General features: G+C 46.9%; 2 protein-coding genes across 2 annotated transcripts; both read left to right on the top strand.

The window, feature by feature from the left end:
• LOC110437314 (putative nuclease HARBI1) lies at window positions 5,977–7,090 on the top strand. Its single transcript, XM_021465715.1, has 2 exons — window positions 5,977–6,082; window positions 6,135–7,090. The coding sequence occupies exons 1-2, from the start codon at window positions 5,977–5,979 to the stop codon at window positions 7,088–7,090; spliced, it is 1,062 nt and encodes a 353-aa protein (XP_021321390.1).
• On the top strand, window positions 11,431–14,002 carry LOC8054825 (putative kinase-like protein TMKL1). Its single transcript, XM_002445617.2, has one exon. The coding sequence runs from the start codon at window positions 11,645–11,647 to the stop codon at window positions 13,754–13,756; it is 2,112 nt and encodes a 703-aa protein (XP_002445662.1). The 5' UTR covers window positions 11,431–11,644; the 3' UTR covers window positions 13,757–14,002.

Raw genomic sequence — 14,705 nt, 5'->3', positions numbered from 1 at the left:
AGCAGAAGCAAGCCACAATTAGGCCCTGTTTAGTTTCTATATTTTTTTTCATCTTATCACATCGAACTTTTAAATGCATGCATAAAACATTATATATATATATATAAATTAATTATACAGTTTTTTTACGAGACTCAGTTTACATATACTCCATCCATCCTAAATTGTAAGTCATTCCAAAAATTTTGGAGAGTCAAACTTTTGTAAGTTTGACTAAATTTATATGATAAAATAATAATTATTATGATACCAACTAAATATCATTAGATTATTTCTTAATTATATTTTCATAGTATACTCACTTTACATTACAAATCTTAGTATTTTTCTCTATAATTTTAGTCAAACATAAAAATATTTTGACTCTCCAAGATTTTTGGAATGACTTACAATTTGGGATGGAGCGAGTAGTTTATAAGATGAATCTTTAATCTAATTAGTTCATAATTAAACCGGTAAATCTATGTCGCGCTCGAGCGTTTCTCCGGGTCGGCTCACTCGATTTCCCTGGCCGTCGATTTCGTGGAGCTCACCTAGGCGCTGGCGTGGCCCGTGGGTGCGTGCGTCCGTGCCTCCCCAACAGGCCTATGTTGGCGAAAGCGTTTTTTGTTTGACTTTAAAGGCATATTACCCTCACTCTCTCATCCATTAGATTCGCTTTAAAAAGTATAAAAAATATTTCCTCCATTTCAAATTATAAGTTATTCCAAAATCTTTGAGAGTAAAAGCATTTTTAAGTTTGACCAAAAATATAGAGAGAAATATAAAGATTTATGTTATAAAATAGGTATACTATGAAAATATAATTAACAAAGAATCTAATAATACTTGGTTGGTACCAAAAATATTATTATTTTGCTATATAAATTTGGTCAAATTTGAAAAACTTTGACTCTCCAAAATTCTTGGAATTACTTATAATTTGAGACGGAGGGAGTACATCTTAAAACAATTTTACATTAAGATGTGTATTTACACACTTCTCAAAGCAAATCCAATGTATGAAAGAGTAAGGCCTTGAGTTCTCAAAAATTTTCAAGATTCCCATCACGTCAAATCTTTGTACGCATGCATGGAGCATTAAATGTAGATAAAAATAAAAACTAATTGCATAGTTTGTCTGTAATTTGCGAGACGAATCTTTTAAACCTAGTTACTCTATAATTAGATAATAATTACCACATACAAACGAAAGTGCTACAGTAGTCAAAGCCAAATTTTTTTCACGAACTAAACAAGGCCTAAATGCACATACTCTTGCCTCCTTGGTTTGCGCTGCTCCTCTAAGGCCTTGTTTAGTTCAAAAAAAATTTAAAACGGTTACTGTTGTTCAATTATATATTAACTAGATTTAAAAGATTCGTCTCGCAAATTAGAGATAAACTGTGTAATTGGTTTTTGTTTTTATCTATATTCAATGCTTTATGCATGTGTCCAAAGATTTGATATGAGAGGAAATCTTGAAAAATTTTGGATTTTGGGAAGGAACTTATTGGGTACCATAAATCGGGATACCCTAACCAAGAGAAAAAAAGCGGCAAAGAGAAACTTAGATCTATAGAGACAAGTCCTGAGCCATAGCGCAATCAACGCCTCGCTCGAGCTCCGGCCTCGAGCGCGATCAACGCCTCGCCCGAGCCTCAGCCTCGAGCGCAATCAACGTCTCACCCGAGCCTTGGCCTCAAACGCAATTCACGTCTCACCCGAGCCCCGACCTCGAGCGCAATCAATGCCTCGCCCGAGCCCCGGCCTAGAGCGCAATCAACGCCTCGCCCGAGTCCCAGCCTCGGCGCCAGGCTTCTCATACACGGCGTCCCTACCCCTGACGCGACGCGAGCCATGCCTCCCATGTCGTGGCGGGGCATGTCGCCCACTATTCCAACAACTCCCGTCCCTGTGATACCTCACCCCTGTCACAGTGGGTACGGCACGACAGTAAGAAGGATGGAAGGCGTTAACTCGCACCGTTGTTACCATATCCTGGCGGCTACTGTTCTCCTGTTGCAGGACAGAGCACAGAGCCTCGGATCCGATGGGCACGATCCAAACAGGGTTCGACGACACCACCAACAGAGATGACCACACCGCTGCCAATACCGCAAGGACGTGGCGGCCAATCTCCACAATGCCGACGCCATGACTCCCCTGCGTACCAAGAAGAGTAGATGACCAGATTTACACATGTAAAAGGTCCACCTCCCCTTGTGGCTATAAAAGGGGAGGTAGAGCACCCCACAAGGGAGAGTTCGAGCATCGACACACACACAACAAAATTAGACACTCCAGAGCTCAGAAGAGCACGCTCATCCTCACACATTCTAAGTCGAGACTCGGGATTTTTTCCTTCTATTGCAGCAAGCTTGTACACCTCTACTACAAGCACTTTCGGGTGCAAGGCAATACAGGTTCCGACCCCCACATTGGACGTAGAGCATCGTTAATTCGAACCAGTATAAATTCTCTGTGTTCTCTTGCATCACCATTCGGGTTAAAAGGGTACGCAGACTTATTACTCGTTGGATCCTAGACCCCGAGTCCAGACACCGACAGAACTAAACAAAGCCTAAATATGTTCAGAATGAATATTTAGTTAATTTTGGCTGCCCCGAGAATCAAGTGGACAGGAGTGCTAGAAACACTCGATTGGTAAGTAGACACGGCATGTTTGCTTAATTATCTGACGAGCTTTAGCTTTATAAGGGCAGTCCCAATGGGAAATTTATGGTAGTTTCTATCCCTATTAATTAAGTTGACAGCTCAGCTTTTTGACGATGTGGCAAGAGAATTAATGAGGAAAGATAGTACAAAACAAGGAAACGGTTTCTACTCCACGGAACCATGTCGACGCTCGCAACGAGGCTCATAGACGCGACCAAATCGCCGTTGGGGAGAAACTACTCGAGTCTATCTGGATCCGCTGCATCGCCACCGCCGCTGCACGCGCAGCGCGCTCCCGCCTCCAATTCCCGCGATTCCAGCGTGCTCCCGCCATCTTCCTCGCTCCCGCCTCAGCTTTCCCGCGATTCGTCACCACGCGCGCGCGCTCACGTTCTTCTTCCCGCGCGCCGCAGCCAACTCCCCTTTCATAGGCCGCTAAATCTCCATCTCCAGTGAGGTGTGTCGCTCAATCTCAAGGCCTAGCATCGTCCGTCCCCAATCCATCCCAAATTTGAGCGAACATGAATCAGCTCAAGAGGAATCCGAGTTCAAGTTCCAGGCGAGGCACTGGTACTCTCGCTGCTGTCGCTGCCAGTTCTGCTAGGGTTGCCCGTTCTCCTACCGCCCCTGCTGACGGAAGTGCTCCTGGCGCCCATGGATCCAACTCTACTGACGGTAATCACGCTGCCTTGGCTGCTGCATCTCCATCACTTCTAAGTTTTCAAGCTGCCGGCTTTCCTGCGTGGTGGATAAGTTCTTCTCCGATGGGCTCCAGTGAAGGGTAAGCGTTGTAGTGTTCAGATTTATTTGATAATGTACTATAATTCTATTTTTCCAAATGGAGTGCTAGGATAATATACCAGATTTTTTATTCTTTTTCCGATGGAATGAGCAGTAGTCAATTTTCCATGTCCAGTCCTTTGTCGACATATACACAGGTTAAGTGAATGTTTAGTGTCAAGGTTAAGTGGAAAGCCTGTCTTCTCCCTCCCTTTAGAGGCCCTTACTGTATCTTCTCTCCAGAACACAGATCTTCTGATATTGTCAAAGCTATATCCTTTTCTACTTAGTTTTTGTGGTTGCAAAGACAGTGGTGGTGTCCATAAACCTACTCCCAATGCACCTTTCCTGTTCACGTGCACAATCTCTTAAAATGTTGTGTTGAGAATTAAATCAAGAAAAGCTCTTCTGTTTGCGGACACACCATGTCTGCTCAATACTATTTCTGCCACCCAGATAGCCAACCTGGATACCCCAGCGATCTCAGCTGCTATACAAGTAGCCCATGTTGTGTCGTATGCCCGGAACAACAGAACACTTGGGGTGTGCACATGGTCAGTGTTCAGATTCTCCAAGTGGAACCTCGCCTTGAATCTAGCCAAGCTTGTACCCTGAACATAAGGCCGCAGTATCAAAATCTCCTGCAAGTTATCAAAGTTGCATCTCCTTGTTCTCATATGTCTGAAATAAAAGCTTTAGAATTGTAATTAATCTGTTACATGGAATTTCAGGATGCACCCACTAGGTGGATTTACCAACATTCTCCAGTCAAACATCAGTCCTGAAAATTTTCATTTAGTTGGCAATACAAGAAGCAAAGCTACAATTTCACCAACTCCACCAAGTATGAAAAGAACCCTACCAGCTGAAAGCAATAAGCAGGACAAACAAACAATCAATGTTGATGCAGATGAAACCAATGAAGACGAGAGGACTGAGAGGCGATTGAACTGGACGAAAGATGAAGACATTAGATTGGTAAGAAACCTTTCTTAGTTTGTGAACTTTAAGCTTCAACTTTAGCGGAAAATTTGCTTGGTTGTAAACTTTGAGATCTTTTTTTTCTGAATGTAGGCTACTGCTTGGTTGCGTAACTCAAAGGACCCAGTTGATGGAAACGATAGGAAGGCAGACCAATATTGGGGGATGTCACTAAAGAATACAATAAAACAACAGAGCTTTGCCGCAGGAGAAACCGAAACCAACTGAAGATCCGTTGGGATCGTGTTAAGAAACCAGTCATGGATTTTCATGGTTGTTGGGTTAAAACCAACAAAGTATACAGAAGTGGTGTGAGTGATGACCAGCTGATGGAAATTACTGAAAAGATGTATGCTAGTGAACATAGTGATAAAGATTTCATGCTGAAGCACTTTTGGAAGGTTGTAAAAAATGAAAGAAAGTGGTCTGCGTATGTTAAAAAGGAACAGGAAAAAGAAAAGAACAAGGGTGCAACTAATAAGCCAGCTGAAGTGGTGAATCTAGAAGACAATCCTGACATTCGTCCTATGGGTCATAAGAAGGCTAAGAATGAACTCTATGGGAAAAAGAAGACACCTGAAGCTTATTCATCTATTAGTGAGAAGCTAGACAAGTTCATTGAAGTAAGCATGGTGGCTAGGAAGGATCGTGCGAAGATGGCAGAGACGCAGAAAATTTTGGCAAATAGTAAGATTGAAGCTGCTAGGTTGAATGATGAGGCAGCAGAAAAGCAGCTGAAGTGTAAAATGTTGGACACTTACAGAGAGCTGTTGCTAGCAACGACAACTGATATGATTCTCATGCTTTGACTGAGAGGGAGAAAGCACTAGAGAGTATGAGGTTGGCCTTATTTGCTACTGATAATTAAGGTATTTTCTAAATACTATTTTTAAATACTAATTAAGGTATTTTCTCTTTTCGATGTGAAACTGCAATATTTATTAGTACTTGTTATCTGTAAAATTAGCACTGCCCACTACATCTCTAGAAACTGAAAAGAGTGTGAACACAGCCCACTACATTTCTAGAAACTGAAAAAATAGTGTGAACACAGACCACTGCCTCTTGGTGTGAAAACTGTACTATTTGTGTGAATGCACTAATTGGTGTGAAACTGAAACTACATCTGTGGTGTGAACAGCCCACGATGTTGTGCCTCTAGTGTGTGTATATATGGACTGCACGTCCAGGACTACCCTCCATCTCTAGTTCTCTCTCTGCCTACTCCATCTCTAGTTCTCTCTCTGCCTACTCCTAATGTCTCAGCAACCACCATCTGATACTGAACCTCATGACGAGGAAGGCGGCATAGACCCAGAAGATTTGTACACACTTGAGGAATTTGAAGCGGAGCAAGATGTATTAGAAGACCTGCAAGATGAAATGGTTGCAGAACTAAAGAATGATATTGAAGCACTAGAAGAAGGGAGGAGACACATCAGTGGTCCAAGGAGGTATGTTGCAAGGCCTCGAGAAGAAGCCAATCAGCGGCTTATGGAGGACTATTTCACGCAGAACCCTATCTATAATTCTACAATCTTTCGTAGAAGGTTTAGAATGAGAAGGCCCCTGTTTCTACGCATTGTCGATGCCCTCAGTGAGTGGAATCCATTTTTCACCTTAAGATTTGATGCTACTAATCGTCCTGGCCTATCGCCAATCCAAAAATGCATAAGATTTGATGCTACTAATCGTCCTGGCCTATCGCCAATCCAAAAAATGCACTGCTGCTATAAGGCAGCTAGCAAATGGGAGCCCAGCAGACCAGCTTGATGAGTATATTAAGATTGGTGAAAGTACCGCAGTAGAGTGTTTGAAGTTATTTGTGAAGGGAGTGAAAGAAATATTTGGGGCGCAATATTTGAGGCGGCCAACAGTACAAGATTTTGAACGCTTAATGGAGATTGGTGAGCGTCGTGGGTTCCCTGGCATGCTAGGCAGCATTGACTGTATGCATTGGCATTGGGAAAAATGTCCTTATGCGTGGAAGGGTATGTATACCCGCGGTGATCATGGTGTGCCTACAGTCATTCTAGAGGCAGTAGCTTCGCACGATCGTTGGATATGGCACGCCTTCTTTGGTGTTGCTGGATCGAACAATGATATCAACGTTCTTAACCAATCACATTTGTTTGTCGAGCAGCTGAGAGGAGAAGCTCCTCAGGTGCAGTATTCTATCAACGGAAGACAATATAATATTGGTTATTACCTAGCAGACGGCATATATCCTGAGTGGCCTGTTTTTGTTAAGTCTATACGTCAGCCACAATCTGAGGAACATAAACTTTTTGCTGAGAAGCAAGAAGGGGCAAGGAAGGATGTTGAATGCGCCTTTGGCATTTTACAGTCTCGCTTTTGTATTTTACGTCGACCAGCACGTCTCTACGAGCAAGGAGATCTTCAGGATATCATGCTTGCTTGTATAATTCTCCACAACATGATAATTGAAGATGAGAAAGATATAGAGCAGGTTCCACTTGATTTGAATGAGGAAGGCAGCACATATACTGTTCAAGAAGCTATAATAACTCATGGAGAAAACCCAGAGATGGAAGATGTAATTAACAGAAATACCGCCTTACATGATCGCCAAGCATATAGACAACTTCAATCTGATTTGATTGATCGTATTTGGCAAAAGTTTGGGAATTCATATAGGCAAAATAATTAGGGTATGAGAATGGCTAATCTGCCCTCAACTTGTATTGCTTTTTTTAATGCAAGTCTGAACACTAGTACCATCTATTTTTTATTTTTTTTTGAGTATGAGTCTATGTTCTAATTTTTTTTTGCACTTGTAGATAATGCTGTGGTTTGTGGAGGATTTTTGCAACCTGATGGCTTCAGGTGGACTTGTGAACTATCTGAGATGATGCTGTGCAATGTTGGACTATCTGAGATTTTTGCAACCTGTTCTTATATCATGAACTTTAGTTTTATATCTGAGATGATACTTTTGAACTGTTTTGTTGCATGCGCAACCTGGTGATGAAACCAGATGTTGCAGCCTATTTATCTTTTAAGTTTCTGGATTGGTATGATTATGAATATATGATTCTGGAAACTATATGTGCAGCACAAGCAGAGTACTGTATTCCTGTAATTTTGTTGTGACTTACGAGATATTTGATCTGTTGAGGTACAAAAGCAATCAGGCTATACTGTTGCTTGCCACAGTTGATCTATTGTTTTTTTGTGTTGCATTTAAGTCACCTCTTGTATAGCAATTATTGTAGAAATCATGCATTGGGAACGATAGTTTCTATAGTACATTAATTGTTTTAATTCTCTCTTGGAAACTGTCCTAAGAAACTACCCATTGGGACTGCCCTAAGGGCACTCACAATGCAAGACTCTATCACAGAGTCCAAGACACTTAATTACATATTATTTATGGTATTTTGCTGATGTGGCAGCATATTTATTGAAGAAAGAGGTAGAAAAAATAAGACTCCAAGTCTTAGGGCAGTCCCGATGGGCAATAATAGTGGTTTCTATCTCTATTAAATGAGATGCCACGTAGCCAAATATGGTGACATGGCAGGTCAATTAATGAGGAAAGAGAATCAAATTAGAAGAAACCGTTTCTCCGAGGAGAAACCACGTCTACCCTCGCCCCAACGCACCAAGAAACGACGAAATCGCCCTTGGGAAGAAACCGGTGGTTTCTACTGTCGCCGCGCCGCGAGAGCCCGCACCGGCCAGGTTCTGCCGCTGCTCGAGCCCAGCCGCGTCCTCGCTCGGACACGCCGAGCGCGTTGGCCGCGTACTCACGCCGCTCGTGCTCTTGCCCGGATGCCATGTCCACTCGCCGAAGCCACCGCGCTCGCCCCGTGCCCGCACACGCCATAGACAAAACTCGTCGGAGCCTTCTCGCCCGAGCGCACCGCCGTAGGAACACCTCGGAGTCACTTTGCTCACGTGCGCCGCCACAGAAAATCGTCGGAGCCGCCTCAATGGAGCACCGCCATGCGCGTGCCACGACCAGAACTCGACGCCGCCGCCTCGCACCACGCACGCGACCGCGGGAACACGTCGGAGCCGCTTTGCTCGCATGCGACGCCGCGCTGCTGCGGAAACTCACCGAAGCCACTGTGCTGGCCCCCGACCACGCGCGCCGCCGCAGGAACCCACCGGAGTGCCTTGCTCACGCGCCGCCATAGGAACTGCTTCGCCCGCATGCTGCCATCAGAGCCGCTTGCCCCGCCGCATCTGCTAGCCAGAGGCCCGGAGCTATGTGCGCTCGCCCGCGCCTCCATGCTTGGCCTTTGCATCTGCTCGCCTCGCTCGTCTGCGCTGCCGCTTGCAAGCTCGTGTGCTAGTCCTTTTGGTTGGTAATGTGCTGCTCGTCGTCGTGCTTGAGGTTTGGCCAGTAGGAACGAACGGATGAGCATCCGAGATGGAGAAAAAGATAAGGTGGAAAGAGAAAATAGACTAAGGGCCTGTTTAGATTGGAAACGAAAATTTTTAGGGTGTCACATCGGATGTGTCGGAAGGATGTCGGGAGGGGTTTTTAGAAACTAATAAAAAAACAAATTACATAACTCGTCAGGAAACTGCAAGACAAATTTATTAAGCATAATTAATCTGTCATTAGCATATGTGGGTTACTGTAGCACTTAAGGCTAATCATGGAGTAACTAGGCTTAAAAGATTCGTCTCGCGATTCTTAACTAAACTGTGTATTTAGTTTATTTTTTATCTACATTTAATGTTCCATACATGTGTCTAAAGATTCGATGGGATGGATGAAAAAATTTTAGGTGGGGAACTAAACAGGGCCTAATATTTATTACTTCAAGACACTACCATTGTGGAAGATAGTTTCTACACATAATTTTTTGTTGACGTGGCCGTTATAGAAACCGTGTCTAGTTTCTACCATTGGGACTGCCCTTATTTAGACTCCAAGTCCACATTGTTCGAGGTAATAAATAACTTTAGACTCTATGATAGAGTCTGCATTGTGAATGCCCTAATCCAGCTTATATAAGCTCGTGCAGTCTAAACTCAAAAGCCAACATGATCCTTGTCTCCCAAGCTTCCGTAATCCGTAGCCAGCTTATTTTGGCGTATTTATTATTTTCTTCTGCAACTGTAAACTAGATTTTATGTTAGGACCACCTAAAGTTTATAGGGAACTGCTAAAAAAGGCTATAGCTGATCCTAAAGCTATAGCATATTCTTTTACTATCTAGGGTCTAGTTTAGTTCTCAAATTTTTTCAAGATTCACCATCACATCGAATCTTTAGACGCATGCATAAAACATTAAATATAAACAAAAATAAAAACTGCAGTTTGACTGTAATTTGCGAGACGAATCTTTTGAACCTAGTTAGCCTATGATTGGAAAATAATTGTCAAATATAAACAAAAGTGCTACATTAGCCAAAGCCAAAAAATTTCGCGAACTAAACAAGGTCTAAGAGCATCTCAAAAGTTTGCAAAATCCACTCTCACTTTAGACTTTTTTAGGACAAGATTAGAAAATTGTTCTCCAACAACCTCCCTATCTCAATCCCATTTCTTCAGCACTTGTAAAATCGACCAAATCGCACGGATACGTGTATCCATCGGCCAATAGGATAGTAGAGGACATGGCAATGAATAAGAAGTCGGACAATAAAGTTATTATACAAATGGAGCCCCAAGAGCTTCCTCCTCCCTCCTAAAACATTTTTTATTCATTCAAAAAAAAACCTTCTTTATAAAAAGACAAAGAAAGAAAAGAGGAATATAAAGTGAAAACAGGAGAAAGAGAAGAAGAAGCCCGTTATATCATCCCGAATTCCAATCTCGTGATTGTTTGCTCGGGTGCAAACAGTTTTACTGCTCCTAACGTGGTCCAGGTGCATCCCCCCTCACCTTCTTGATCTCCATAAACACTCTCTTTTCTTTTCTTTTTCTTTTATATTTTTATTTCCTTGTTTTTCCTTTGTTTTTTATATTAGCCTACATTTTTTTCTATATATAGATACCATGAACAAAGTTTTCAGATTGAAAATTTTGTGTAAAACAAATTATATGAGAAAGTTATACTAGATAAGTTTTATGTAGAAAACATGTTAAACAACCAAGATTTATAAAAATTCTCTGCTCATATGTGAACAATAGGTTGGTTTCAACATGTAGAAAATCTATAAGAGCGTCGACAATGGGCGTTCCTATGTTGGGTCCATGCATTTACTGCGAAGATAAGACCCGGGTCTTTACATTGTGAGACTAACTAGGCTCAAAATATTGTGAAGACCCGGGTCATAGACTAATTAATTGTACAATTTAAATCATGAACTATTTAGGTTCAAAAGATTTATCTCGCGATTTACAAGTAAACTATGTAATTAATTTTTATTTTTATCTATATTTAATGCTTTATATATATATATATACTATAAGATTTGATGTAACGAAAAATCTTGAAAATTTTTTAGTTCCTACAAATGGTGTGTCGAGGAGTACGGTGGGTGTAATTAGAACTTGCCGCTCAAGAAACGGATGAGAAAGAAATGGCCCATTGGCCCTGTCCCTCTGCAAACTGCAGCTTGAGCTGAGCTGGCTGCTCGCACACACTAGTAGACAGGCACACTCGCCTGTCACTGTGCCTGCTGCCACTCACGCGCGCGTCCTGCTGCCTCCAGAGCGCCGAATTAACTACAGGACGTACGTATACGTACGTACGTGTGGTACCGTATACGGCAGATACGTACTACTCTCCGTTCGATTTCAAATCTACCGTGCACACGTACTCCCCCAGCTCCTAGCGCCTAAAGTTCATTGCTGACAATTTGCAATGCGCGATGGAATTATGGAAATGCTACTGTATGCAAAATATGCAATGCAAGTACGGCTGCACCCCACAGTTTCCATTTCACATCTGCCTTCCTTGCCGCCTTGCTTTTGTTCCTGTACGTCCCTTCTTCTTTTCGTGTCGTGTTGCTGTTGCTGCGGTGCGACATGGCCACAGTAGACAAAAGGAAAGCGAGAGGGACCCAACCACCCATTTCTCATTGCATTTCATTGCATCGCACGAGCGAGCCTGAGCTCTTCCTCAAATCAAACTCTCCTTGTACTTCACTCCACTCCACTCCACTCCACTTGAGGCTTGAGAGCACTAGGAGGAGCTCACTCCTTCCTCACTCTCATCACTCCGCGAGCTCGAGCTGCTAGCCTCTACAGTCCTTCCAGACCTTCCTCGAGGCCCCCCAGGCAGGCCGGCCGACCTCGATGCATCCTTGCCTACCCTTCCTCCTCCTCTGCTTGGCCGCCGCGGTGCCGCTGGCCTCGCCCTCCACCAACCCCGACGTGGCGCTGCTCCTCACCAAGATCAAGCCGGCGCTGCAGGGGCAGCGGCCCAACGCGGAGCTCGCCACCTGGAACGCCTCCACGCCGCTCTGCCTCTGGCGGGGGCTCCGCTGGGCCACGCCCGACGGCCGGCCCCTCCGCTGCGACGCCTCCTCCTCCTCTTCCTCCTCCACGCGCGCCAACCTGTCGCTCGCCTCCGACCCGGCCCTCCTCCTCGTCTCCATCCGCCTCCCCGCCGCCGCGCTCGCCGGCCGCCTCCCACCGGACCTCGGCGCCTTCTCCGCGCTCGACTCCGTCTACCTCGCCGCCAACGCCCTGTCCGGCCCCGTCCCGCTCGAGCTCGGCAACGCGCCCGCGCTCTCCGCGCTCGACCTCGCCGGCAACCGCCTCACGGGGACCCTGCCACCCTCCATATGGAACCTCTGCGACCGCGTCACCGAGCTCCGTCTCCACGGCAACGCTTTCACTGGGGCCGTCCCGGCGCCCGCCGGGCCCAACACCACCTGCGACCGCCTCCGCGTCCTTGACCTCGGCGCCAACCGTTTCTCCGGCGGCTTCCCGACATTCCTCACCGCGTTCCGAGGACTCCAGCGCCTCGACCTGGGCGGCAACCGCTTGGAGGGGCCCATCCCGGAGGCCCTCGCCGGGATGGCGACGACCCAGCAGCAGCAGCTCCAGGCGCTGAACGTGTCCTACAACAACTTCTCCGGCCAGCTGCCCCCGGCCTTCGCGGGCTCCCGCTTCACGGCGGACTCCTTCCAAGGCAACGATCCGTCGCTGTGCGGCCCGCCGCTGCGCCAGTGCGTGTCGGCGTCCGGCCTCAGCTCCCGCGGCGTCGCCGGGATGGTCATCGGCCTCATGGCCGGCGCCGTCGTGCTTGCGTCCGTGTCCATCGGCTGGGCGCAGGGGAGGTGGAGGCGGGACGGCAGGATCAGGAGGCGCGACGACGCGGAGCGGGACGAGATGCTCGACTCCGTTGACGACGGCCAGGACGCGTCGTCGTCGGAGGGCAGGCTGGTGGTGTTCGAGGGCGGCGAGCACCTCACGCTGGAGGAGGTGCTCAACGCGACGGGGCAGGTGGTGGACAAGGCCAGCTACTGCACGGTGTACAAGGCGAAGCTGGCGAGCGGCGGCGGCAGCATCGAGCTGCGGCTGCTGCGGGAGGGGAGCTGCAAGGACGCCGCGTCGTGCGCGCCCGTGGTGCGCCGCATCGGCCGCGCGCGGCACGACAACCTGGTGCCGCTCAGGGCCTTCTACCAGGGGAGGCGCGGCGAGAAGCTGCTGGTGTACGACTACTTCCCCCGCAGCAGGACGCTGCAGGAGCTCCTGCACGGCGGCGCTGGTGGCGGCGGAGAGCCCGCGGCGGCGGGGCGGCCGGCGCTCACCTGGGCGCGGCGGCACAAGATCGCGCTGGGCGCGGCGCGCGCGCTGGCGTACCTGCACGCCGGGCAGGGCGAGGCGCACGGGAACGTGCGCTCGTCTAACGTGGTGGTGGACGACCTCTTCGTGGCGCGCCTGGCGGAGTACGCGGTGGACCGGCTGCTGGTGCCGGCGGCGGCGGAGGCGGTGCTGGCGGCGGCCAAGGCGGACGGGTACAAGGCGCCGGAGCTGCACTCCATGAAGAAGTGCAGCGCGCGCACGGACGTGTACGCGTTCGGGATCCTGCTACTGGAGCTGCTCATGGGGAGGAAGCCGTCATCGTCGTCGTCGTCCTCTGCAGGTGGTGGAGCCGCAAGGGCGGCGATGGACCTGCCGTCGGTGGTGAAGGTGGCGGTGCTGGAGGAGACGGCGCTGGAGGAGGTGCTGGACGCGGAGGTGGTGAAGGGACTGCGGGTGAGTCCCGCGGAGGAGGGGCTGGTGCAGGCGCTGAAGCTGGCGATGGGCTGCTGCGCGCCGGTGGCGGCGGCGAGGCCGAGCATGGCGGAGGTGGTGCGGCAGCTGGAGGAGAGCCGGCCCAAGAACCTCCACCCACGGTCGGCGCTGTACAGCCCCACAGAGAGCAGGAGCGACGCCGGCACACCGACCACCGCCTAGCTACAACATCTCGTCTCCACTGGGGGCTGCATCACCTGATTATCAATCAGCCTTGTTCTGAATTCTGATCATCCGGCCAGAATGCACGAGACCGAGCATCACTTCTTCTCTTGTCTCTGCAATCAATCAACTTAGAATCCAACCAACTACTGTTCTACTCCGTAGCTAGGAAGTGCAAGCTCTATCTCTATGTATAATTTGAAGAAGGAAACAAATTAAACAAAGACAAGGTTTAATTTGATTGGGAGGAATCGATGCATACTGGCATAGTGCCAAACAAAGATACGAGAGGTGTTTGTTTATTTTTCCAAGTATTATCGTCGCACACCTCTCCTTTGCCGCTAGACCAAAATCCCCAATGAACAGACAGTTCTTTAGGCAAGCTGGCTAATAATAAACTTGCAGTAGGATAAATAGTGTTTTCTTTAACCTGGGGCCACTTTGGATCTAGCTAGCTGGTAGCCAAGAAGTAGTAGCTGCTAAAAACAGGTTCGATTCAGTTAGGGCTTGTTTAGATGCACCCAAAACTTTACAAGATTCTCCGTCATATCGAATCTTGCGGCACGTGCATTGAGCATTAAATATTGATAAAAAAATAACTAATTGCACAGTTTACCTGTAAATCAAGAGACGAACCTTTTAAGCCTAGTTACTCTATGATTGGACAATGTTTGTCAAATAAAAACGAAAGTGTTATAGTGTCAAAATCCAAATAGTTTTTGGATCTAAATAAGGCCTTAATAGAGTGGCTAACCATTAGCTGAGTATCTAGCCATAGTTTTTCAATACCTGCTCTAACCTAGTTAATACTCCTACGCAATGTTTTTTCTCATCTTTCTCGCTTTAGGGCAACTCCAAACAATACCTTATCTGAGCCCACATCTTATTTTAAGGGTCAAAAAAAAAGTTCTCCAACCCATCTCCTATCTCGACCCGGACGGATGAGGAT

This window comes from Sorghum bicolor, chromosome 7, assembly GCF_000003195.3.
Source record: "Sorghum bicolor cultivar BTx623 chromosome 7, Sorghum_bicolor_NCBIv3, whole genome shotgun sequence".
Classification (NCBI taxonomy): Eukaryota; Viridiplantae; Streptophyta; class Magnoliopsida; order Poales; family Poaceae; genus Sorghum; species Sorghum bicolor.
This window is presented reverse-complemented; position numbering and strand designations above follow the sequence as displayed.

Excerpts from the sequence above, each read along its gene's own strand:
- LOC8054825 (XM_002445617.2), top strand. The coding sequence starts at position 11,645 with ATGCATCCTTGCCTACCCTTCCTCCTCCTCTGCTTGGCCGCCGCGGTG.
- LOC110437314 (XM_021465715.1), top strand. The coding sequence starts at position 5,977 with ATGAGAAGGCCCCTGTTTCTACGCATTGTCGATGCCCTCAGTGAGTGG. Across the intron at positions 6,083-6,134 it reads TCCTGGCCTATCGCCAATCC|AAAAATGCACTGCTGCTATA; the intron begins AAAAATGCATAA and ends ATCGCCAATCCA.